At 39.4% G+C, this 27,516-nt stretch overlaps 2 protein-coding genes across 3 annotated transcripts in view; both read left to right on the top strand.

Moving 5' to 3' along the window:
* Positions 1-320, top strand: part of LOC146641557 (protein NLRC3-like) — a 19,802-nt gene extending 19,482 nt beyond the window's left edge. Inside the window, exon 7 of the mRNA XM_085399585.1 lies at positions 1-320. This exon is cut by the window's left edge and continues 1,482 nt beyond it. Coding sequence (XP_085255711.1) covers positions 1-320 — 320 coding nt within the window.
* Positions 321-5,421: 5,101 nt separating this feature from the next.
* On the top strand, positions 5,422-27,516 carry LOC146641558 (stonustoxin subunit beta-like). 2 transcript variants are annotated; one of them, XM_085399554.1, is made up of 9 exons: positions 5,422-5,595; positions 11,697-11,870; positions 17,118-17,164; positions 17,309-20,809; positions 21,250-21,296; positions 24,976-25,079; positions 25,476-26,217; positions 26,537-26,755; positions 27,173-27,516. In XM_085399554.1, exons 2-4 carry the CDS (start codon positions 11,815-11,817, stop codon positions 17,881-17,883), a joined length of 678 nt encoding a protein of 225 aa, XP_085255680.1. In that variant the 5' UTR covers positions 5,422-5,595; positions 11,697-11,814; the 3' UTR covers positions 17,884-20,809; positions 21,250-21,296; positions 24,976-25,079; positions 25,476-26,217; positions 26,537-26,755; positions 27,173-27,516. The 2 variants fall into 2 exon arrangements, with proteins under 2 accessions (XP_085255680.1, XP_085255681.1); XM_085399555.1 differs by lacking the exons at positions 5,422-5,595; positions 11,697-11,870; positions 17,118-17,164 and having other exon boundaries at positions 17,900-20,809.

Below are 27,516 nucleotides of genomic sequence, written 5' to 3' on the forward strand. Positions count from 1 at the left end.
GCTCACAGACTATTCAGGAAACAGTCCAGTACATTAAGAAGAAACTCAGTATGAATCTGTCTGCAGAGAAAAGCATCAATCTGTTCCACTGTCTGAATGAACTGAATGATCGTTCTCTAGTAGAGGAGATCCAACAGTCACTGACTTCAGGAAGTTTCTCCACAGATGAGCTGTCTCCTGCTCAGTGGTCAGCTCTGGTCTTCATCTTACTCTCATCAGAAAAAGATCTGGATGTATTTGACCTGAAGAAATACTCAGCTTCAGAGGAGGCTCTTCGGAGGCTACTGCCAGTGGTCAAAGCCTCCAACAAAGCTGTGTAAGTACATTTGTACTGATCCCTCTACTTTTATCATGCAGTTGAGTCTGTAATTTATTTAATCAGACTTTCCATCTTTGTAAGAATTTGTGTCCCAAAGCATGGCAATTACTCTAAAACAACTGTAACCTTTTTAATGTCTCATAAACTCAATGTTCTTGTGATGCAACATCCAAAAACTATGGCAGTATCATTATTAGTGCTGCTGCTGTGTTACTGGTCTTTTAAAAAAAAACCAAACAATCAAACTTTACTTTCCATGTGTTCATGCACCAGTTTTGCATTTAATCATTAGTTTTTACTACACTGTGCCTTGGGCTTCAGTGTTTGTTTACTATTCTTGACCTGAGCTCTCCCCTCACCCCAAACTGTTAACAGCAGATGGTTGTACCTCCTGAGCCTCATTCTCCTGGAGTTTTTCCTTCACACTGTTGCCAAGTGGGAGTTGTCAAATTGTTGGTGCAGACTTTGGTGCATATCAAACAAGCAGTTCTAGCTCCTTCCGTCTTAAGCATACTTTCCCTGGTTGTCTCTTCTATGGCTGCCATAAAATTTCCTCCAGATTATAATCCGCCCACAAAAATCAAAAATACAAAAACAACTCAGACTTCATGCCATTTATTGCCAACATGGTGTCCTTTTTGCCAGCCTTTGATGATAAACTGCACCACTATCCATAATAAGCTTTTCCATTGCTTTTAATGATTTTAGACTTTACACATGTACATTGTCTTTCTTTTTATTGTGGGCACACAGATAACAGCTCTTCTTTTGTTACAACTGAATTGAAAACACAACTCAGATCAGGGAAAATCTCCTAATTTGGATGATTTTCCAGGTGGTATCTGGGATCAAAAGTTGAAATCAGCTTGGATAGCCTGTACAATGAGTACAGTGGCTCACTCCTTGGGCAAGAAGACCATTCAGTCTAAATGCTTTTTTCCCCTTTCGTGGCTGCTGATGAGGTTGTTTTTGGATTGGCTCATAGCCATTCTCATCGTCTTCAAATTAACTGACAAACTGCTGACTGCTGCTATAGTTTACTGAGTATGTGACTCATGTACTAAAGGTTAGAGTTGTGACTCCAGTGCTTGAGTTTGAGTCTGCCCAAGACATTTCCTTTGTGTCCATCTCCTCACTTCTCCCTCCTTTTCTGACTTCCATACTTTACACAGTGAAGTCAAAGTGCCTAGTGTTCTGAGAAATCTTCACCTCCTGCATCTCCCAAATCTTCTCTGTCATATGAAATCAACAATATTCTCTGAGTATAGAATCTTTTCACGATCTTGAATGATAAGGATCCACATGGGCACAGTTATTTCTTTCTTTTCTATTTAAAGAGCAATGACATTGTCTAGCCAGATGCTCTTAGTACAACCGAGGTCTCGATTGAAGCGTAGAGGAGATCAGGCCTTTGCAGTTGCAGTGCCTAGACTCTGGACTAACTTGACAGATGATATTCGTACTTCAGAGTCTAGTCAGTCTTTAGAAGCATGCCTTAAAACTCATTTTTTTTATGTTGGTTTTTAATTCGAGTTCAGTTTGAGTACCATCAGGCCTTTTTTTCTGTTTGCTATTTTTGTCTTGTTTTTATGTTGTATACATTGTCATTGCCTCATCTCGTTTATCTGTATTTGTTTTTCTATTGTTTTCTCATGTTCTGAACTAATTGCGAAGCACTTTGGTCAACTCTGTTGCTTTTAAAAGTGCTATAGAAATCGATTTGATTTGATTTGAAGGGTTCCACCTGTGATTTGTAGCTGGAATAGAGTGTGGAAAAACTTTAGTTTAGAGGAAAAACTTGAATGAGGTACATGTTTCTTGATATCAGAGTAACTCATCCACAAGGTGTAGAAAGAGCAGCAGTAGGGTAGAACAATATGTCCAAAAATATTTATATATTTGAAAATTTGCGGTAACGATATAACTGACAATATAATTGACGCGAGACAAAATACTTAACAACTCTACAACTTTATTAGTGCAAAAAAAAAAACCCCGAACAATGTATTTTAACTTAAACAAGCAGCTGTTTTTTTTATGTGCATTAAAGCTATATAAAAATGTTACAGTGCAAATGCAAATTCCATGCTGACAGTTAAACCAAAGGGCATTTTCAGTAGAAATGGGCCGACATATCCTAAGCATAACCATGTATAATGTCCACAAAACTTAAAAAGAGGTTATACACACACAATACTAATATTATGTTGAATCACAGTAGGTATTACTCCATAAGGCACGTGACTATGGTAGCCGTAATGCTCCGACAATCAATCAAGCGGTGCGGCTTCATAGCTTAACAAAGTAGTATTAAAATCAGTGCTCTCAGCAATCTCGTTAAAATGACATGGCAAATCACCGTTAGCAAGTTAACGCGGATCGCCCCGTGTGTGGGGCTGGACGGCGCTAACGCTTTGACCTTGTGCAGCCCCAGGTTTTTCAGCCCGCTTGCATGTTCTACCAAAAATTGGTGGGTATCTGACAGACGAAAACCTCACCAGTTCCACACTACTGAAGTTGGCCCCGTTTTTACAAACCAATTTTGGTTCATCTGTTTTATTCAACGATCTGCTTTCGCCCTTCTCATTCTCCGTCACTGCCATACTTTTTCTGACATGTGCGTATGAAAACAAATGCACTGCACATGCACATTTTACTTATATTCTATCGCAATATTTCATTTTCTTATCATTGCCTAACATTATACCAGTATTATCGTGAACGGTATGATATTGCCCAGCCCTAAGCAGCAGAAGAGTACAAATCATGTCTTACCAAAAAGCCACAACAACTAGAATTTACCTACCTTTGGTATTTCCTGACAGCATAATATTTACTGAAAAGATGTCTTCTCTCATCTTTGTTGCTATGAATGTTCCTGTTTCGGCTGTCCACTTGGCTCTAAATTGTACAAATAGATCTGAGAAGATTACGTTTCTAATCACAAATCAGAAATTATGTTTTTATTAGATTTGCAGTTTGTATTCATGTCTTCTGAATCAGAAGGTGGGGGAAGTGGACCTTACAAGGACTAAGTGCTGATCTAGAAGGGCAATTGTGTTTTAATGAAGTTATTTTGTTAACCATTAATTGTGTTGCATGTTGGCATTTTTACATTTTTTCACAAATTTTGTTTTATTTATTGATTTCATTAGTTTGTTTGTTTGTTTTTTCAGACTGAGTCACTGTAACCTCTCAGAGAGAAGCTGTGGTGCGCTGTCCTCATTTCTCAACTCCCAGTCCTGTAGTCTGAGAGAGCTGGACCTGAGATGATCTACATGATTTAGGAGTGACAATTCTGTCTGCTGCTCTACTGAGTCCATACTGTACACTGGAAACTCTCAGGTCAGCAGTTACTGTATTTAAATTACTTTTCCACTGAAAAAGTAGAGTAACTAATTACTGTTCATTTTTAGGTATTTTAAATACAGTTACTTACAATGTACTTGCGTTACATTGTAAAATAACTAAACTCGCTGAAAATCATTATTTAATTTCAATAATTTATCTTCTAAAGGTAAAAATAAACTCTGCCGCTTTAACATCGCTGTAGTGCAGCTGCACGTCATTTCGCGCCAGTTTGCCGCATAGTCGTATTCTACAGCGGAAGATGTCGGACTCGGCTGAAGCGAGGGCCTGTTTTATGAAATGGAAATATTCCCGTCACTTTACTTTTCTACATACAGTACATACAGCATGCAGGAAATATGGTGCTCATTGGTTTGAGGAAGTTTCAGAGGAATTCTGTTTGTTAACCAAAGTTCAGAATTAACTTCACTTTGTTGAATCACATGACATGATTACATACATTATGTATGAATATGTTACTCATTGCTTTAAAAATGTAAAAATTTTAATGTTTACTGCGTGAAATATGTCATGTATAACATTTCTTAAGTTAAGCTTTTTTGTTATTCAGATATGTTGCAGAAAAATATATTTGTTATTCTGGAATTGTGTTTCTTAGCTAAAGAAAGTTACATTCCTTACTAAAAAATGTTAAAGAATGTTTTTTTTATAGAATGTAATAAAGATGATTCAGGAAGCAAAAAGGCTAAACTATTTCATGTTGACTCGTATTTTTTTAAAAATTATTTATTATTTAAAGAGTTTAATTTCTATTGTTTGTCCACTCAAGGTTTATGGGGATTTTAATAAGTATTTAGTTAAATTACTTATTGAGTAATTAAGTTACTTTTCAGGCACAGTAATTAGATAAGTATTTTAAATACAATATTGATTAAGTAATTAGTAATAGTAATTAATTACTTTTTTAAAGTAACTTACCCAACACTGCACGTCAGGAGTGAAATATTTCACTGCTGATCATTTACAGTCTGAATGATTTGCATCTATAAACAACTATGCTTTATAGCCTTGTCAAGTGGCCTTTTATTTAGGACTCTGATTTTGGGTAGCAGAATAAGTGAGATATCATTTTGGTTTCTGAGATATAGTGATGTTGTTTTCTTAACTAATTTATTTAATTTAAAATTGTGTGTTAGAGTTATTTATATTTCATTTAAGGTATTTTCTTAAGAAGTCTGACACATAACAAAGATGTTTCGGTGATGCAAAAACACCTTAGTAGGATTAACTGCTGAAAGGTATAATTCTACATGTGGAGACACTGGTATTAATTTCAGTAACATTAGTATCATTTTTGTGATGTCTGAACTGTTATTTTATGTATGGCAAGTCACTAAATTTCAAAACCCAGGCCTCGCGCTCAGTCCTGCATTACCCATGTGATCTTGTGTGAATACCAGCTGGACTGGTCGGGTGCAACAATAGCTGCAGTCATTTAAATAATCTCTGACAGTGGAAAATATTGTATCTTTTGCTTGCTGCGGGCGTGATAGTTGCTACTAGGAGAGATTTTTTTCAGGAGCGGAGATGTTACCAAAACAAGTTTAAAAAATTAAAGTGTTACTGTTTTACATTGTCTGAATGTGCTATTAAAATGTACAAATGGATCTGAGAAGATTGCATTTCCAGTCACAAGTCAGAGATTATGTCTTTAGTAGTTTTACAGGATTTTTACGTATTTTCAAATTTTTGTTTTATTTGACTGATTTCATTTGTTTGTGTGTTTCTTTCAGACTGACTCACTGTAACCTCTCAGAGAGAAGCTGCGGTGCCCTGTCTTCAGTTCTCAACTCCCAGTCCTGTAGTCTGAGAGAGCTGGACCTGAGTAACAATGATCTACAGGATTTAGGAGTCAAGCTTCTGTCTGCTGCACTACAGAGTCCACATTGTACACTGGAAACTCTCAGGTCAGGAGTGAAATATTTCACCGCTGATCATTTCAGTTCTGAATGGTATTATTTGATAAACAACTAAGCGTTTTAAAATTGTCAAGTGACCTTTAATTTAACTTTGGATAGATTATTAAATAAATTAAATAAATACAATTTTATTTATATAGCACCTTTCTAGGCAGAATCACAAAGTAATTGTTTTTAAAAATAACTGCTAAGCCCACAGTTCTTAAGGTTTGGGGGAGAGAGTTCCACAGTCTAGGGGCCACAGTGGCAAAAACTCTGTCCCCCTTAGTTCTCATCTTAGTATGTTTTAAAGCAAGTAAGCCCTGATCAGACGACCTCAGGGATCTCCTAGGGCAGTGGTTCCCAAACTTTTTTTGCTGGGCCCCCCTTTGTTCTACAAAAAAATAGTTTGCGTGCCCCCCCCCACACACACACACATCCTCCAACCACACACACCCATATTTTGCTCCATTGCGGTTTATTTGACACCTCAAACATTTTGTAAACAATTAATCAAATACAAGTAATCTGCAATAAATTACAGGTAGTAATAAAATAAACTCTTTTACACACCTACACAGGTATTTTTGAAAACGCAGCTGTTTCGTCCACACGTAAACGGCATTTCAAATCACTGAAAACTGAGACTTTTAAAACTCCTTTTTTGCGTTTACGTGTGGACAAGGAATACAGAGTTTGTCACGCAGCATCAAAGGTATGTGCGTTTTTCACGTCACGCTGTGCGCACGTTATTGTTTACATGAGATGAATTGCAGAATGGCAGATAGAGACAAAATACTGTTAATCTGACTATCTGCAGGTTTTACACGCTTACTTATACACACGCAGTTACTGTCCCTCCATTTACAAAGGCAGAGGTGTCACGGTGTAATTGTTTTACATGTATTTGGTTTTTTTTCCTGTGTAATAATATTCAACATTGCTATCAATACATTTTTCAAAAAATGTCTCTCTGTGCAAAATGGGTTTAAAAACATAAACAGCTGTGGGATTTGAACCGAGGGAACAAATCGTGGCAGGATCAGCCTGATGTTATTTGTATCCCGCTGTAACTTTACTGTATAAAGTATAGTATAGTATGTATATCTCCAAAATGTCAGGAGTAGTTAGTCATTACAAGAAGTGTTTGTGAACTAAAAATCACAAATGTGGGGTACTGTTTGTCCGTGATTTAAACAGCCCAGCGCTGCTCCCAATGAAGAGAAAACCAATTCTGCAGGGGAGACCTACCTTGGCACTTGTGCAGGTGAAGCCAAAGGGAAGATATGCTTCACCATATTTTCTAGTGTTTGGCTTAGAATGAAGTTGGTTTGGAAACATATTCAGCGATGCTTCATCTCCTGCTTTGCGTTTCTGTAGGCGCCCGTGCTAGCAGTGTCCAAGCGTCCTAGGGAGATAGAACTGTAGCAGATCAGAGATGTAGGATGGTGCCAGTCAATGCGAAGCTATAAAAGTCAAGATCAGGATCTTAAAATGGACTCTAAATTCCACAGGAAGCCAGTGTAGCTGAGATAGCAACGGTGTCACATGTGAATACTTAAAAGATTTTGTCAGAAGCCTAGCTGCAGTGTTTTGCACAACCCGCCAACAATCCAGAGAACCTTTGCTTAGATACATAAACATAACAGTGAGTTACAATAGTCCAAGCGTGAGGAAATAAATACATGTATAACATCTCCAAGTCAGAGCGATATAAAATAGGGCTTAACTTAGCCACATCTCATAAATGACAAAAACACAAGACCGAACCAGAGACTTCACACGACCATCCAGTGTAAGAGTCGAGTCCAAAGTGACACATAAATTCCTGATATAGGATTTAACCTAAAGTAGGAGAGAGGACCAAGGGCTTTCACTATCTGGGATAAAATTCTGTCATGAGCGCATACAAGGGCTGTGTCCCAAATCAGGGTCTGCATGCTTGAAGTACGCATTTTAAGCGCGATTACGTCACCGCCACGCGACGACGGCTGTCCCAATTCAAAGTGTACTTCAAATGCGTACTCCAAATGCGCCGTCGATTTCCCCAAATATCAAGCGTGGTCCGGTGCACGCTTCGTGGTCCCATATATCCCACAATTCATAGCGCGGCGGTGGGTGTGGATAATTTTGCCGCAAAATACGGCAGAAGGGAGCGGCCGAAGAGTGAACTGTCAAAAGTAAGTACTGACTATGACGTCACTTATTTATGCGCGAATGTTTAATAAGGAAGAACATTAAAACATTGCTGTTGGCCACATGTCGGCACAGTTGTGTGACATTAGTGATGTTTGTTGTTTCAGAGCCTCTAGATATATATATATATATATATATATATATATATATATATATATATATATATATATATATATATATATATATTAGGGGTGCAACGATACACAAAATTCACGGTTTGGTTCGATACTCTGGTGTCACGGTTTGATATTTTTTCGATACAAAATAAAATGTTCATGCCTTTTTAATTTGTCATTTATTAAAATTATAAATATATATTTTAACTCAAAAGTACAGTTTTTAAATTTAACCCTAACCCTTGTGCCTTTTTTTTACTTTGACAGTGAATGCGCACCTGCGGACCACTTATGTGCAGCCCTGGTTATTTAACTCATCATATCGCAGCCACAGAAATTATTTTGTCCATGAAACCATAAAGCTGCACTTTCTTTTTGCCTTATAGTCTGATTTGTCATAACTTTTCTGTTTTGCGGTAAGCTTTTCTTTGGCTGTCACTTCTTCACCCTGACCTGTCTTATTTGGCTCAGCAGAACTAAAATATATATCCTGCTGCTTTTACACACGCACTCACATAAGCTCAGCGATTCTCTGCGCGATCAACCTCTCACATGTTTAAGCTTGCTGCGGGAGATTTCACTTGTCATGTTTGCGTAGTAAGCTAAAGATTAATAAGACAATGTCAGAGGAATTGGTGCACAAATTATCATCACTCACCAAACAGTACTGTCGCTCTCTATACACAGTTCACGCGACTGCAAAGTGAAAGCAAAAAAACAAGCGCAAATTCAAACGCGATTTCAATATGTCACATATTGACAGTGGCTCACCGATGCCAATGACATAATTACCCAGCTACATTTCTGAAAGAATGCAAAAGCATTGACATATATTTTTCCTTCCTACAATAGCCGGACGGGCAGGGCAGAGATAGATTTTGGTAGCCCGACTGGAAAAATCGCTAGCCCCAGGACGTCGGGCTAGCGATTTTGCGAGCCCTGTATCTGATTGAGGAATCACTCATCTTTGGAAAAGAGAGTTTATTACAGAGAAATGGCTCTTTCCAAAATAAAAGCTATACTATCCGCTTCTTCTGGGCTATATTCTCAGCAGCACATTAAACATATCAGGTCCACATAAGGAGAATCATGTGCTAACGGCTGTCTAAATGACTCGGGTAAAGTTTGTAGCATGCATGCTTGTTGGTTTTGTCTTTGCACTAGGATGATGTCGGCGTAAATGTGCAGTCATATTTGTTGTGTTCCCACTAGTGCTTTCAGGTTAACCTCGTTAAAATGACCTTAACGCCATTACACGGCAAATCTCCGTTAACGAGCTACCGCCGATCGCTCCGTGCATGGGGCTAGACGGCCAACACGTTAACGAGCTAACTGCGCTAACACACTAGTTCCCACCCATGTAATTGAGCATTGCATGGCACATCCAACATACTGTTTTACTTTAGTCCATGACTCGCTTACCTTCAGGGTCATACGTCACATGAAAACCAAAATAATTCCAAACACCAGATCTGAATGAGGGTGGGGGAGGTCCATGTTGCAAGGAGAGCTTAACTTCTGTCTCGCTAGCTTGCCCTGCTCTCTTCCTTCTGACGATGCTGTCTGTGTTGAGCGCTCAGTGGATCTGCGCTCGACAGTGCAGCCTAGGCGGAGTAGTCGAACGCAGATTCACTGAGCGCTCCACACAGACAGCATCGTCAGAAGGAAAGTTGATAAAATAAATAACAAATTTTGTTTTGTTCGATACATATGCGTACCGAACCGAAAGCACTGTATCGAACGGTTCAATATCGATACGAATATTGTTGCACCCCTAATATATATATATATATATATATATATATATATATATATATGTATATATATATATATATATATATATATATATATATGTATATATATATATATGTATATATATGTATATATAATATTCTGACAATACTATAATATTGGCCATATTATATTTACATTACCACAGTGAGAGGATTTTAGTCTCATGAACAACATTAGCTAATTGTTATTTACTAACTAATCTTAAATGACTGTTCAGTACAGAAGTGAAGCCCAACAATCATGTTTTACAGTCCCGTGGTCTCAGCCTCAGATACTCAACTAATCAAAGTGATGTCATGACAAAAATGAATGACCAACAAAACTTTTTTTCTTCCTTCATTTATGTCAAACAATGCTGTATGTAACGTTTCTCGCGGTTAGTATCATGGTTGCTAGGCAACCTGAACAGCGCGACGAAGGCTAGACCGTCCCATTTCACAAGCCTCTCACTTCCGCACTTCTCGTACTTATAGTACGCACCGTACGTAGTACGCGTAGTACGCGTAGTACACGTAGTACGCGTAGTGCGCATAGTGCGCATAGTGCGCGTACTTCAAGCGTGCAGACCCTGAATTGGGACACAGCCAAGGACTTCAGTTTTCCCCTCATTAAGCTGGTGTAAATTTGCAGCCATCCATCTATTAGGTTCTAAGTACTGTGAGAAGAATTTTTACAGTCAATTTTTTGTTTAATTAGTAACAGAAAAGTACGGTACGGGTTATGTTTCTTGTGGCATGTTTTGTTTAATCAGGCCATTTGTTCTACAGCAATCAATGTGGTAGTTGAGTTTGTGCTGATGTACCTGAATTAATTTAGCCAACAAAAGGCCTGTTCCTCTCAGTTGTTCTGCTCACGCGTCACTGATTCAAAACAGATTCAGACAACAGCGATGTGGATTCTGATGGTGCTGTTGAGAGTGAGGACAGCCAGGCAATTAGAGATGGGCGACCGTGGCTCAGGGGGTTGGGAATCACATCTGTAACCGGAAGGTCGCCGGTTCGATCCCCGGGCTCTCTGTCCTGGTCGTTGTGTCCTTGGGCAAGACACTTTACCCTACTGGTGTTGGCCAGAGGGGCCGATGGCGCGATATGGCAGCCTCGCTTCTGTCAGTCTGCCCCAGGGCAGCTGTGGCTACAACTGTAGCTGCCTCCACCAGTGTGTGAATGTGAGAGTGACTGAATAGTGGCATTGTAAAGCGCTTTGGGTGCCTTGAAAAGCGCTATATAAATCCAATCCATTATTATTATTATTATTATTATGGGTTGGAAGGCCAGAACTATATTCAATTTCCGAGTATCCACCGAAAAAAACAACTTCTCATTTCTCACGCACAGAGTAAAAAAAAAGACAGTGTTTCATAAATGGCAGGTTTTAGTTTAGAGTTTTAATATCAGTTCCACAAATTCGTAATTCAGCTTTTGCTACAATCCAAATATTGAATTTGAGGAGTTTGTTGCTCAAGAAAAATAAACAGTTTTGCTCATGAACAAGTTTGTTCATGAAGGTAAAAAATATATAAATTAAAATACACAAGATACAATAACAACAATGCCAAGTTATAGTATTTCTAAAACTTATTTAACTTTAATATTTAAACTTTGAAGTTTAAAGTTCAATTAATATTTAACTTGTGTCCCCTCTCTCCTTCATTTGTGTTTTGTTCTTGTCTCTCTGCTTATTTCTTCTATTTACCATAATCCCTTAAACCTCTTCCTGAAGCCTGTTGTTATTGGAAGGATCTTTATTTATAAGGGAGTTCTTCCTTTCCACAGTTACCAAGTGCTGCTCAAAGCAGATTGTCTGAGAGTTTGGGCTTTCTCTCTAATAATTTAGCGGGTTGGCTCATAGTGTAAAAAAGCTTGACATGACAATGACTGTCTGTTTAAAATTGTCCTTTTTAAATAAAATAAAATAAAATAGAATGGATAGAATTGGATAGACATTATTGTATGACAAACACAAAATCATTGTTCAGAGGTGGATTGTTGTTTTGTGTGTCTGCAGTCTGTCAGGCTGTCTGATCACAGAGGAAGGCTGTACGTCACTGGCCTCAGCTCTGAGCTCCAACCCCTTCCAAATTAGAAAACTGGACCTGGGCTACAATCATTCAGGTGACTCAGGAATGAAGCTGCTTTTGGCTGGACTGAAGGATCCATGCTGGAGACTGGACACTCTTAGGTATGGAGAGAATATCTGATAGAGGAGGAAGACTTAGAAACATTCCCTGTCTCTTTCACACACTTCCTCTTTGTTTCATGCAGATGTTTTAAATTTAATTTATATTAAACATATTTTAAAAGAGAGAGAAAGAAAGAAATGAATTCAAAAATCCAGGATTTCTTTCTGGTATTTGAAAAGGCAATTCCACTCCTCATTTGAAAATCCATTTCCCTTTCCTGTCAGCTCACAGATTAGCTAATATATTAGTATATTATATTAGGTATCGGATTAGCTCTGGAATTAACTATTGGATCAGCTATCAGATTGGTTATTGGATTATCTCATTTCCAAAACCCTGAAGCAATGCAAACTAGCCACGCAGCGTGATTTAAGGTACTCACAGGCACAGGCTGGTTGCCTGGATTTTTATACACTGCTATTTGTACTCATAGCTTTGCAATGCTAGAAAGTGTGTGTGCTTGCAAAAAGGCCATTCAGCCTTCAGATGTACTCTCTGCCCGACATGGATATGTGAAGAATGAAGGGACTCTACAGTAAAATGGAGAGCTGAACCTCCTAATGTCCGCCTTTAGACTCAGCCTGACCAGGTGTTAAAGGTAACGTGCTAACATGGCTAATGCTAGTGTCACAGCACATAGACCCACTCTTTTAAGATCATGCTGCTGTGCTCTTCACAAACAAAGCTTAAAGCAGCTCAGACTATTAGAACCAGCACTGAGCCCTGTTACATTTATACAGTGTTAGATCGAAGGGTGCAACCTACCGCCTTTAAACTAGTGGTTAAAATGCTGTCTGTAAACACATCAGTCCACATGTTACCACATTACTTTATGATACTTAGAATTAAAAGAACTGAGACAGGCTGATATAAATAATAGCTGTCAGTTCTCTCCCTCCTTATATTATCTCCAGTCTTAGCAGATATTATTGACTTTATTTATTTTAATATGTGAGTGCACACATTTATTCTGAACTGGACATAAATGATGATCACAGAGTGTGTAATATTAATTTTTATATAATATTACATACATATTTATTAATGTAATTTAATCAAAATCCAAACACAGTGTGCTGAATCTTAACATTGAATGTCTAGTATATTCCAAAGAGCATAATTTAAGCATTCACTGCACCTACAGTACCTACACCTAGTCAAGTGTGGTAAAGATACAGATAATGAAATTTAATTATTACTGAAATATGCATAATGAAAAACAAAACTGGGCAGCACAGTGGTTAGCACTGTTAACTCACCGTGACAAGGTCCTGAGTTCAATTCCACCATCAGGCTGAGGTCTTTCGATGTGGAATGATTCTATGTGTGTCTGTGTCTATGTGTTTGGCCTGCAAAAGACTGGCGACCTGTCCAGGGTGTACCCTGCCTCTCGCCCTAAGACAGCTTGGATAGGCTCCTGCGACCCTGAAAAGGATAAGCGGAAGAAAATTGATTTATGGATGGAAAAACAAAAGCTGAAACTGATTCACTTTAGTACTATGCTCCGTGCTTATACAGACCCTTGATGCTGTGATATATACTGTAAATCATATGGAAATAATTTTCACAGACCTCATAAAGTAAGTAAGTTACTGCTGATTTTTGGTTGATGTTTATATTTTCAGGTGTTTTTGTGTGTGCATGGTTTTTTTTTTTTTTATGACAACAATTGGAATTCCTCTGGGAGATGAGGACACACCCACATCTGTTCCATATCATAGTCATTTAGGATGTTATAGCTCTGAGTCTGTTTTGTGGCATCAGACACCCACACAGGAAAACGAGCACCTGAACTTTATGCAGGAGAGACTGCATCAGTGATGGTTGACTCTGCATCTTCTGCATCCTCTTCTGCATGTCCTTTAACTCACAGTTCAAATCACTTCAAAAGAGTTGTGTATATTTACCTAGAAGGACATCTGTAACTTGTACAGATTAGTAGTTTTGCTTGTTTTATGAGTTACATTTAAAAAGAGAGAGGGAGGATATGAAACTTATCATTCCCCTGCAGAACACAATCTTAAGTGCTTATTCTTTTGATCTTATGAATTCCACTCTGATGTGAATTCACTTTTTGTCTGATGATTGGCACAAAGTTTAAACTGGTTTTCTTCTGAGAGATGCTGCTGAGGCTGAAAATGAGCCAATTGAAACAATAACTGAAAAAAAAATCTATACATAAAAAAATCTCTTAATTCCTGAATTACAGGCAAAGACATGCCCAAAAGTTTAGTTTCTCCGGATGTTTTATCACTCATCTAAGTGACTTCTTCTGTTATACAGATAAGTAATGGAATGTTTCTTGGAAGGAAAACTGATGTGTACAGTTGAATTCAATCTACTTTTTTAAGGTTTTTAAAGTTAAGCGAGTAGTTAACGCTCCATCACCTACATCGTAGTTCTTTGGGCTGGGGTTAGGCGACGAGAAAAAAAAGCCACATGGCTGAAGCTTTGCTTGGTGACCTGAACGCTGGGAAAGTCATACAATCTTGTGGGTTGGTAGCGAGACAGCCTTTTGTTTGCTGAACACCTCCTGTAGGTCACGGTCCTCTAATGGGATGGAGGTAAGAGCTAGAGCCATTCTATATGAGAGTTAACCAGTGGAAACCGAGAATAAGTTGGGAAAATTGAATGGGGAAAAAGGTAAGTGACTCTCCTGGCTGTTCATTATTATTATTATTATTATTGTTATTATTATTATTATTATTATTATTACAGGATCTAACTAGCATGACAGTTTCAGTTTGATGAGTGATGTGGGCAAACACTTGATTATTTATTTTGATTGTGATTAATAGCTTTGGGTAGTATGGGAAGTTCGAGTGCTAGGAGAGGAGTGTGCAACTGTTTAGCTAACTCTCAATCAACAAGTCTCTGCCCGACACCGAAATCAGCGAGAGCCTGAAGGGGTTGGAGTAGCCTGGTAAGCCTGCAAAAACACAGGGAGCAGTAGCCAGGGTTTAATATTAGTAACTGATCTGCCCACCTGTATCCCAGAACATACCTGCAGGTGGAGCTTTTTAACCATTTGGGGCAGGATACTAGAAAGTGATCAGGCAAACCACCTTACGGGGTGGCTGTAGCTCAGGTGGCAGAGCAGGTCAGCCACTAATCAGAAGGTCGGTGGTTCGATCCCAGTGATGGTTCACTCTGCATCCTCTTGCATGCAGGCAGGCTGCCTCCTGGCTGGTTTCCAAATATCCTTGGGCAAGATAGTAACCCCATGTTTGCCCACTGGTGGTGGTCAGAGGGCCCGGTGGCGCCAGTGTCCGGCAGCCTCGCCTCTGTCAGTGCGCCCCAGGGCAGCTGTGGCTACAATGTACAATGTAGCTTGCCATTGCCAGTGTGTGAATGACTGAATGTAGTGTAAAGCACTTTGGGGTCCTTAGGGACTGAGTAAAGCACTATACAAATGCAGGCCATTTTTTTTTACCATTAAAAATAGTTGAGAGCTGGAAATGCACAATTTGCATCGGTTCCAGCACAGAATCTGTGACAGAAGAGGCAATAACTGGGGTGGATGTTTGTACTGGTAGTGCAGCGGAAGTCAACCCGAAGACAGCGAGGAAATGACCTGCGGAGTCTGTTTTTCTCTCAGCTTCCCTCTTCCTCAGGCGTTGTCTATCTGGAGGGAAAGGGAAACTAAATCCTTGAAAGAGGCGGGTTCATCGCGAGAAGCGAGCTGATCTTTTATGCACTTTTAGTGCTTGCAAATAAATGTAGTGCCTGACCTGGCCAGCCTACCTCTTCCAATACCAGCCACCTCAGTGGACTGGCCAGTGGGCCTGTGGGAGGAATCCAGAGTAAACCTGTGCAACCTCCAAATAGAAAGGACCTGGCCAGGTGATGGAATGGATCTCAGCACCTTCTTGCTGTTAGGCAACAGTGCTAATCACCACACCAAGTGCTGCCATAACTGGAATGTATAATTTCAAAGATGTACTGTATAAAATAGAAACAATATATACCAGATTTGGTGTGATGCTTGACCCTACAAAACTCCATGGTACTTTATCAACTTTGAATGCCTAGATTTGTGGTTCCTGGTTTAAATGCATTCACTCTTTAGATTCAGAAATCAAAGCAATAAGAAGCCAGATCATCAACAGTTTGATCCACGTATGGATTGATGTGTAGTTGTGAAAATGTTGGACTGTTCCTTTATTAGTGTCTAACAGTATGTGTATGAGAGTGATGTAATGTCCATATGTGCATGCTGACAGTGTTGGGGAGTAACGGAATACATGTACCGCCGTTACGTATTTAAAATACAAAATATGAGTAACTGTATTCCGTTACAGTTACAGTTTAAAAAGGTGGTATTCAGAATACAGTTACTTTGTTGAAATAAATGGATTACACTGCGGTACTTTCCTGTTTCATTTTGTCGCGGGTCAGGACTGTTTGGGTTTTGTTTGACAGCTACGTTCTGTTGTTCCAGGCGGCAGCGTTACGGTTGCCATGGTTACAGGGCGACGCTCTCTCTCTCTCTGCGACTGTGTGTTTCCTGGGTGAGAGAGCACCTTTTCGTTGTTGTTGTTGTTGTGCTAAGCTAACAGGCAGAATGCTACAAGCATAGCTCTAAAGAATGTAGCATCATGGGCAGTGTAGTCCGTGTTGCAGGGAGAATGGACTGCCATACACGTTATGTGTCTGTGAGCGCGAGGAGGGAGAAAAAGGGGAGTGGAAAGGTACGAGTTGTCATCGAGGAAAAACGGGAGCTGGAAGCATGTAAATATAATAATAACCACTGCAGCCAAGAAGAGTGTCTGACGAGCCCAGATGTAAGTAAGCTATTAAGACTCGACTGTACACCGTGTTCCTGTTTTCCTCCAAAAACAATAAGTTCCGTTGGAGCAGTCTTTCAACGCCTCTCTCTGTCTCTCGCAAGAAAAGTTGACCCACACAACAGAGTGAAGCTATTTTTCGGCTACGAGCCGACAGGGACCCCGCCGTATTAGTCAGAGGTCCCTTTACTACAGTTCGGAGTCGCGGACCTTCAGTAATAGTAATAAATCACACAGCAATAGTACATTCACGTTGTTGTAAAAAGCATGATAATATATTAAGTAATCCAAAGTATTCAGAATACGTTACTGTCATTAAGTAACGTAACGGAATACGTTACAGAATACATATTGGGGCATGTATTCTGTATTCTGTAATGGAATACATTTTAAAAGTAACCTTCCCAACACTGCATGCTGAAAGAGACTGTGCTGGTCTGACCCCCCTCCTCCTTTCAGGGTGGAGCCTGCTGGAGTCCGATGGTTGAGACCAGGTCTGAGGAAGTGTAAGTGTGCTTTTAATGTGATTCATGAAAACAAAGCATCACTCATTCACATCTCTGATGTCAGGACTCATGATCAAAGTGTCAATCAATGAACAGATGATGGATCAATAACTGCAGCTGGATTGTGTTTGTTCTCTCCATCAGATTCCTGTCAACTCACAATCGACACAAACACAGTACACACAAACCTCAAAATGTCTGACAACAACAGGAAGGTGACACGTGTGGAGGAGGTTCAATCATATCCTGATCATCCAGACAGATTTGATGTTTATGAGCAGTTGCTGTGTAGAAATGGTCTGACTGGTCGCTGTTACTGGGAGGTCGAGTGGAGAATAACAGTTATTATATCAGTGAGTTACAGCAAAATCAGAAGGAAAGGACTCAGTTATGACTGTTTGTTTGGAAACAATGATCAGTCCTGGAGTCTGTACTGCACTGATGATGGTCCTCATTATGTCTGTCACAATAAGAAAGAGACATCCATCTCCTCCTCATCCTCCTCTGTCTCTAACAGAGTAGCAGTGTATCTGGACTGTCCTGCTGGCACTCTGTCCTTCTACAGAGTCTCCTCTGACACTCTGATCCACCTCCACACCTTCAACACCACATTCACTGAAACCCTTTATCCTGGGTTTATGCTCATGTCTCCTGGTTCCTCAGTAACTCTGTGCCGAGTTGAGTGTAAAGAGTGTCCTCCTGTTAGAGAAACACTCTGACTGTTGAACAGATAGTTCAGTCTGTACATGTTTGTCTCTTTCACTCAGAAACACATTTTCAGATTCATGGATTCAATCAGTTGACGTATAAAACTGTTCTAAATGATTCCTTGTAAACATCTTCAACTCAGCAAGGTCCACTTACATGTTCATGACCAGCTGATGTGATTGACATCAGTCACTATGGTAATTTGCCTGGTAAAAAGAGCCAGTGCTGCCATGTAGCCATCCTGCCTCACTGACAGGCTTTTGGACTGTTCCAATTAAACTATCAGTTCCCTAACATCACAATGTGTGGCTGTTATGCATGTCAAAGTGATGTCATTTTAGGCTTAAATGTCCAAGTTGCTCAGTCACATTCATTACCATAGTGTAACATTACTCAGCTAATCAGAAAGGAAAAGCTAAACATGTCTATGGCCTTCACATTACTCAGTCTGAAGCAGGTCTCTGATCCAGATTAAATCCAAGGTATAGATATAGTGCTGCTATGACTGAATCTTCTTTGTTCTTATTTGCTTTTTCTTTGTTGTATTTCAAATCCCAGGAAGAGATGCCTTGGAAGTGGAAGTATTGCCCTGTTAACTTTCAAAAGAGGGCAGCTATTTAAGCATTACAGGCTAAAACATTGGATTTTTGCAGCAACCAAAGTATTTCCTTGTTTACAGATACGCCAGTTCTGTTTTGCTGTATGTCATGTGGGTTTGCTGTTCTTGTTCGGAGACTGTCTGTTGTACCCACCTGTGTACTGCACACTTCAAAGTACAACATAAAGTCAGGTGCCCTTATAAAGGCTGTAAGTTTGAAAGCTGAATCTGCTGCACCGGACAAAACAGACTAGGAACACAACTGGAAGAGATACAGAGACTGATTTTCATATAGCACTTTTCTACTCTTCTGGAGTACTCAAAGCACTTAATACAGCATGCCACATCCTTCTATGATTTTTAAGTACCGTACTTACTAACTAACATTCCCACCCTGATGGATGCATCAGAGAGCAATGTAAAGTAAATATTTTGCCCAAGGACATTTGGCATGCAGACTAGGAATCAAACCATCAACCTTACAACCAGTAAATGACCTGCTCTACCTCCTGAGCTAAAACCACCATGAAGTGATTGGTTGTGACCTAAGTAACGACAGAGATGGTGCACAAGAGCAAATGCTGATAATATGGAGGGGTGCCCTCAGGCCTCTGGGTCTGAAGCTCGGTCCTCTCTGGCACAGCTGGCTGCCGGCAGAGCCTGCGGGCACGCCACTGCAACCCCCTCTGGCCTCTGCTCCATAGCTGCTGGGTGACCTCTCGTTTGGGGCTCTACTCAGCTCTTCCCAGGAGGGTGGCACGGTTCCCCCCCCCTTTTGGTGGTCCTCCTCGGGTCCTCGTACTCTGGGGCCTCTGGATATCTGGGGCCTGGATCTCCTCGATACCTGCTTCATGCCCTGGGGACGGGGCTATGGCTCCCTACACTCTCTAGCAGATCGTTACATGGAGAAACCTTTGGAATACAAGCATGCTGATCCACACAGGTATGCACACAGGTGTACACACGGGTGTTCACAGACGCGGACTACACCTTTCTTGGCTGCTACCTCAAAGCACATTGTGTGCTGTCTATCTTGCGTGCTGCACAATATCGTTTAATATTTAGTATCTACTGTTATCTACTGCTAGCTAGTTTATTGTGATGGTGCTGTATTTATTATGTTGCTCTTTTTTTTGTTTGCTTTCTCTTCTGTTTTTTTTTTCTCCATACAGGTGATCCAGGTGTTTTTTTTTTTGTTTTTTTTTCTTTCTTCCCCCCCTTCTCACCGTCTCTTCTCCCCTTTGGTTTTCTTTCTCTCCCTCTCTTTCTTTCATTCTTTCTCCCTGTCCTATCCCCCAGTCATGTCTGTCCCGTTTGTAGCAACCGAAAATAAAATAAATACATAATTATAATAAAGGTCAATCAAATGGACCAATATGGCAAGGCCATGATGATCCACTTGGTAAAATAAATCCACTTGGCATCTTTCTTGGCCTTAAGACAACAATTCTGATGGCTAAAGATCCAAACGGGGCACAAAAAAGAAAAAAAAAAGATAATATGGAGGAATTGCCTCTTCTTTCTCCTTTGGTTTCATGTTTTCTCCTGGATTTTTCCAAGGATCAGATTTGTAGATAAAATGTGGAATGTACAACACACAATACAGAAAAAGTTTTAATAAAACTGATTCTTCCAAAATGTACCTTAAATTCAAAAAGTACTAAAGAGATAACAGTAATGAGCACACACTCAAACAGCAGTAATGATGACTAAGAAGTTCTTCAAATGACACTGTAACTGTATTTAACAGGAACATGGTCATTGAAAGCAACACACTTGATGAAATAGTCACATGATGTTCATCTGTCTCAGCTGAAATGTTTAAAATTTGTTCCAATGTGTTAAATTGACTGAATATTTATGGAATGAAGCTTCCAGTGAAAAGTGAATCAGTGTAGGTCAATGACTGCATCGTGTGTATGATTGCAAACAAAAAATTGAAAGAATTTCAAGAAGACAGTACAAAAAATATATTTGAGCAGTGAAACAGACAGCAGGTAGATGTGTGATGTTTCCCTGTGGTCTGCAGGTCCAGGCCCAGAGTGATGGATCTACATCAGACAACTGAAGTAAATTCAGTTGTTAGCAGCACAGAAATAACCACAAAGCATAAAAACGTAGAACGCCTAGCACGCAGCAGCTACAAGCATCTTGTGTACATTTACTCAGCATGATAGCAACAACCTGAACTATATTTATGATACACTATTTCAGACCATTCAGCTCCTTACCAAAGACTGTGTGTCACATCCTTCTCTCCTGTCCACCTCACAGACTGTCTGCTCAGCTAACCTGAAATATCATCTGGACGAACTGTTACAGTGAAGCCTGAACTCACAGTGAGTGAACCTCTGCAGCCAGATGTGTACAGCTGTTTCACTGAGTGAAACTCACTGGCAGCAACATAAACACATTTTATAAAATTAAGTTTAATCAATAGACTAAGAAACAGTTTGACCTTTTTCTTAGGATTGATGCATGCTTCCCATCCCAGAAGTGATGTGATACTGTCCAACAGATTAATGAGACAGCAGAGCAGATGCTTGAGGACATGCCTTTGAATCCTCTGGTTTAAAATATTTCAAGCAAGATAATATATTAAGTAATCCAAAGTATTCAGAATACGTTACTGTCATTGAGTAACGTAACGGAATACGTTACAGAATACATATTGGGGCATGTATTCTGTATTCTGTAATGGAATACATTTTAAAAGTAACCTTCCCAACACTGCATGCCGAAAGAGACTGTGCTGGTCTGACCCCCCTCCTCCTTTCAGGGTGGAGCCTGCTGGAGTCCGATGGTTGAGACCAGGTCTGAGGAAGTGTAAGTGTGCTTTTAATGTGATTCATGAAAACAAAGCATCACTCATTCACATCTCTGATGTCAGGACTCATGATCAAAGTGTCAATCAATGAACAGATGATGGATCAATAACTGCAGCTGGATTGTGTTTGCTCTGGTTTAAAATATTTCTTCAACATTCTATAATCCAGTGACAGTTGTCAGTATTTCCACTAATGCACAACAAACAATAACTTCTGATAATTCATTCGGCAAATTTTATTTTTCAAATTGTAAACAAATACAGTTTAAAACAGCGTTTCTATTGCTGCCACAGTGTAACTCAGTTTAGCAGCAACCTGAAGTGTCCATCGCAGTGACCAATCACATTAGGATGCCACCCTCTTGGCCACCCCCCCCACCCCCCCACCCCCGGCTTCTGCTCCGCGGCTGCTGAGTGAGCCCTCATCTGGGACTCTCCTCAGCTCTTTCTGGGACAGTGGCGCGGCTGCCCCTCTGTTGGTCTTCCTTGGTCTCTTGTGTTCTGGGGGCCTCTGGATGTCTGGAGTTTTGATCTCCTCCATACCTGCTTCATGCCCTGGAGGACGGGGCAGTGGCCCCCCCCACACCCTCTAGCAGATCATTACATGAAGGAACCTTTTAAAAAAACAAGCGTGTCCATGCTCACAGGTGTACACTCTATGGAATGCCAGGACTGCCATAATGAATTAATTAAATACACCATTAAATAATTAATTAAATGTGTCAATAATTAATTAAAATTGGAATTAATTAAATAAATAAATAGTTATGACACATGTAATTAATTAATTATTGACACATTTAATTAATTATTTATGTATTTCACATTTTAATTAATTATTGACACATTTAATTACTTATTGACAAATTTAATTAATTATTTAATGATATATTTATTTATTTCATTTTGGCAGTCCTGGCGCCTGGCTCTCATCATGAAATAATTTTATCTGTCAGCCTCACCCATCAAACTCAGGGGGCGGGGTTAACGCTGATCGAGTCAAAACCATTGCTTTGGCCTGGTGGCCATTGTTTCTAGCACACAACAACCGGCATGTGGAAGCTAACAAAACTGAACTTTGAAAAATCCTGTTTGTGTGTCACAAAATACCGTTTTAATATTTTTTTAGCCGAGAATGTAGTGGTTTAATCTTCATGTGTCTGGTCGGTTTGTCAAGATACAGCCTCTTTGCAAAAGTGCTTCGATGATTTCGGAGATGTCTGCCCAGTCTCACGGCAAAGCTTGGGATAGACCCGCTCGCCTCGCAAGCAATCCCACCGACAAAGCGCAGGCCCCGGTACACAGCTGTAGTAACCCCCGCTGACTTCTTTTACTGAGGTTATATTTATCGGTGTTTTATTTCCTGAAGTTCTTATGTGTCCTACGTGTTTCAGTCGCCAATTCTGAATTATAACTAACATTAAAAAATGTTTAAGGAGGAGAGAGAGCAAATAAATCTGTTTAACATCTGATGTTTGGGTTTTTGTTCAGTAATCAGCGTGACCTGTGTATAAACGCATAAAAGAGATAACGTTGGTGTTTCTGTCATGTAGTAACTGCTGGCTTTAACTGTACAAAGGTTGTTCGACACTATGAAACACATACAGACTTCATGATGTTCGGCTAATATTTTTATTGTGAATATTAATCATGAGGGTAAACGGCCCTGTACACCACGGAGCGAGGTCAGCATATCCACGATATCCTCAGCTCCATGAGTTAACACAGAGTTTCCCAGCTGACTATCTAACTGCCAACTATTCCAGAGACATGAAAATATACAGCATAAAGAAAAGTGTAAGAGACTCAGCAGCAGATTAGAATAACAGTTATAGATTTAATAAATCACCAAATGAATCCAAGAAACGAGCAAACCTGTTCCGACAATTTGAGTTTGTATTCCCTCAGCTGCAGACTCGCTGCTGTTTAAATGTTTGAAAAGGAAGATTAGATATAAAAAACGTCAAACATAGACTCAGTCTGCCTTCACATTTGATATGAGGCCAGAACGTATAGTGGCTGTGTCCTGTTTTAATATCATACATGTAAAATTGTTGTCTGACCTCCGTCGATCCAGCCGCTCAGAGTCCGTGGTTACCATGGTTACTGCATAAGCGGCTATAATGTTAACAGCTGGCACTGAGAAAACCTACCGGCAGCATGGGTGTTTATGTTTTTCATTGCAAAAGAACTGTCTGAAAGGTTAACTGAAGTTAACTTGGATAAATTATAGCTAAGGAGTATCACAGATATCGCCTACGTGAGCTGTGCGACTGTTCACCACACTGAAATCAGCAGGCTATTACTGAAATACACGTGCTATATCATAAACTATGATATAAATAGGGAGGTCCTATTAACATGTTTAGTTTTAAAGGACACCTTCCTGCCTTTAGTCTCATTCATGAGCAGTATTAGTTTTCTTCTAACATCCAGAAGTCTGCACGATGTGTTTCATAGTTTGTAACAAGCCTTTGACAGGTAAACATAACATGACCGAAAAAGCCAAAAAAAAAAAAAAAGAGAGAGAGAGAGAGAGAGAGAGAGAGAGAGAGTGTTGACATAGGAAGAGAAAATGCTCTCAATTATGGAGACAGGCAAATGGTTCATTTATGTTTGATGTGTGTTTATTCCTCCCTAAATATCGTCGGTGAAGTTCGCCATGCACGTAAGATTTTCCTGCGCATTTTTATACCTCTGCCAACAGAGAGAGAGAAAAAAATCACATTCTAACAGACAGCTGGTGCTTAGAATACAGTTGAATAACTATTAAAAAACAGATGATATTTAGATGATAGTTCAGTCTAACACATGTGCCAGTGAACCATTAAACGTCTGTGAAACTATGCAGTTATGAAACGTAACTTTAACCTCAGCCTACGGTGGCCCCTAGAGACAAAGCACGTACAAACTCCAAAACACATGCAAAATCCAAAACACATGCAAACTCCAAAGCACATGCAAAATACAAAACACACGCAAAATACAAAGCACACGCAAAATACAAAGCACATGCAAAATACAAAACACATGCAAAATACAAAACACACGCAAAATCAAAAACACATGCAAAATACAAAGCACATGCAAAATACAAAACACATGCAAAATCCAAAACACATGCAAACTCCAAAGCACATGCAAAATACAAAACACATGCAAAATACAAAGCACACGCAAAATACAAAGCACATGCAAAATACAAAACACATGCAAAATACAAAACACACGCAAAATCAAAAACACATGCAAAATACAAAGCACATGCAAAATACAAAACACATGCAAAATACAAAACACATGCAAAATACAAAGCACAACGGAAGTGCTCCAGGACGCTAGGGGCAGTGTTGAGTTTTTGTTACCTAGTGGCTACATAAGCCATGACGTTTCTAATGACCGGATTTGGTGTGTGGCAGTAAAAGGTAAATGAACCTTCTTTTTTTTTTTAATTATTTGAATATATATTAGTGTTTGTCTATAAATCAACAACTAATACACATATGCTCTCAATTGTGTAATTTAAGTTATGTAGGTAGTTGTGTTTTGGAAGTTCTGTTTTACGCTAGCAACGTAGCTGTTGTGTTGGAAATGCGTTTGTGTATATACACTTTAGCTTAGGTCTGCCCTTTGCCGTTTTAATACTCTATTTTAAAAGAAAAATGCTGTTTCTTTCAGGATAAGAATGTTTTGTCCATATTGTGGCCATAACGTGGGAGAAGTTGTCAAGTTCTGCGGTTCATGTGGCAAACATATTGAGTTTTTGGCGTTTGTCGACAACAGTAAGTATTTCACAAATTACATATTAAAAAAAAGGTTGTCTCAACCAGTTCACAAAGCTGCCATTTGGCTGTTTACAGTTTATTTACATTTGAATGCAGTCCTTATGTACTATATTATTTTTATGTTATATAAATTGCATACACGTTATTTTGCAATCATTTAAACCATTAAGGTATATCTGTGAAGATTCTTAGTCGTCCAGGTTAGGGTTATAGTTGTAGACTTTATTTGTCTTGAATTTACTGAGGCCCAAAGAAGCAACATATTAATTTAGTTTAATAATGAAACAATACATTGGTTTTAAAATGTCATTGTTATTTAAAACTGCACATTTCTTGTCTGATGATCTATTTTACCATTTCCCATCTTTTTTTTTTTTCTTTTCTGTTTATAAGGATCAATTCAAGAAAACATTTCCATCGAAGACCTCATTCAGAAATATTTCAGAGACGGTTACTCCTATAATGAAACTTTGGACATTTTGGCCTCAAAACATAAACAGAAGATCAGTCTGACCACACTTAAATGTAGATTAAGAAGTTTATCACTGTCCCGCAAAAAAGATTACTCAAGTCAGGCCTTGATTCGTGCTGCAATAATAGAAGAGCTGAAGGGACCTGGTCAACATTATGGATACCGTTCAATGTGGCAGACACTGCGTCAGAAACGCCATCTTTCTGTGAAAAGGCATGATGTCATGGTGATAATGGCAGAGCTCGACCCATCTGGAGTCCAAAAGCGCTCAAGGAAAAAGTTTGTACGAAGAGTTTACGATTCACCTGGACCAAACCACACTTGGCATGTTGATGGATATGACAAATTAAAGCCATATGGTTTGACTATCAGTGGTTGTATTGATGGCTATTCGCGGAAGGTATTATGGTTGGTTTGCGGAGCAACTAACAGCAACCCAGAAGTCATAGCTCAACACTACGTTCAGTGTGCTTCAGAGTTTGGAGTCATACCAGTGCGACTTCGCACAGACTGCGGCACTGAAAATGGGACGATGGCAGCAATGCATTGTGCCTTACGGTCATCTCATCAGGATTTTTTTGCAGGAGCTGCCAGTCATATGTATGGATCTTCAATAACAAATCAAAGAATTGAAAGCTGGTGGTCGTACTTCAGAAAACAGCGGTAGGTTTTAAAAATTTTCAAGAAACAACTATATTAAGCAGATAAAAGTGTGGCTGTAATATATAGTCTGTGATGCAGAAGCCTTGATGTGTATTACACCACCTTTCCTTTATAGCTTCAATGTGTAGCCATTATGTTACATACAAGTATAAGATAGAAAATATAAACTGTAATAGTCAATAAAGAAAGAGAGATGAATAGAAATCCGAAATGCACGCACTTTACGTCAACTCAAGAAACAATTTCATAAATGTAAGAAATAGTGAGGCTTTGAAGGCTGGTGATTTGTGAACTGATGGTATGTTTTTGTCTTTTTTAGAACACAGTTCTGGATGGACCTTTTGAGTGACATGAAGGAAATGCACCTCTTTAATGGTAGTCATGAACACATGTGCTTGGTGCGCTTCATTTTCATGGCTGTGCTTCAGAGGGATCTGGATGAATGCAAAAGAAAGTGGAACACGCACCTGATCCGTCCAGTTAGCCAGTCACGCTGTCCATCTGGTAAACCGGATGTGATGTATTACCTGCCTCATAGGTTTGTATCACTTGTCAATTAAAAATGTGAAAAATCAAAATTCTTTAATTTAAGTAGAAATCAGAAAAATGACTTTTTTTTTTTTAGCACCTTTTAATCTATAAACGGTAAATGTCCTGTATTTGTATAGCGCTTTTCTAGTCCCTAAGGACCCCAAAGCGCTTTACACAACCAGTCATCCACCCATTCACACACTGGTGATGGCAAGCTACATTGTAGCCACAGCCACCCTGGGGCGCACTGATCTATGCACTTGATCATATAGTCTTCTTTTACTGTATGGTCATAAAAAACAGACACCACAGTGTTTGTACCACCAAAAATTTGGACTAAATAGGTCTACTTTTTTTCTACAAGGATGTTGTTGCGTTTTCTTAGTATTTTAATAGTAAAGATTTTCCTTGTACAAACTTTTAGGTTTGGTGGACGCGACTGTGGCCTTGCAGTTGGACATCAAGAGCTGAGCCAGTTCAGGATGAGTTCAACTCCCGATTTCTGTGGAGACCCTCACCTACAGGAATATTTTGAAGGACTAAACAGTGGCTTCAGTTCATCACAGACATTGGAATCTTGTGTGGAGAACTACATCAGACTAAAAAGGCTTGCTGGGTTGTAATGCCAAGGTTCCCACACATCCCAGAACTGTGGATTCCACTTTGTGGTTATAGTAATGCACCACCTGCACTTTTGTTAAGGCTAAAAAAAATGTTTTTTGCTTCAAGTAGAACACAATTATAGTTCATCAGTTTATAGTCACTTAA

Source organism: Rhamphochromis longiceps, linkage group LG23 (assembly GCF_057381845.1).
Source record: "Rhamphochromis longiceps isolate RC_006_pf linkage group LG23, R_longiceps_female_GT1.1, whole genome shotgun sequence".
Lineage (NCBI taxonomy): Eukaryota > Metazoa > Chordata > Actinopteri > Cichliformes > Cichlidae > Rhamphochromis > Rhamphochromis longiceps.

What these genes read in the sequence shown, in the direction of transcription:
- LOC146641558 (XM_085399555.1), top strand. Translation starts at nt 21,271, where the DNA reads ATGGTTGAGACCAGGTCTGAGGAAGT. An exon ending in TTTGGCGTTTGTCGACAACA is followed by an intron (nt 25,080 to 25,475) that starts GTAAGTATTTCA and finishes TCTGTTTATAAG; the next exon opens with GATCAATTCAAGAAAACATT. An exon ending in TCGTACTTCAGAAAACAGCG is followed by an intron (nt 26,218 to 26,536) that starts GTAGGTTTTAAA and finishes TGTCTTTTTTAG; the next exon opens with AACACAGTTCTGGATGGACC.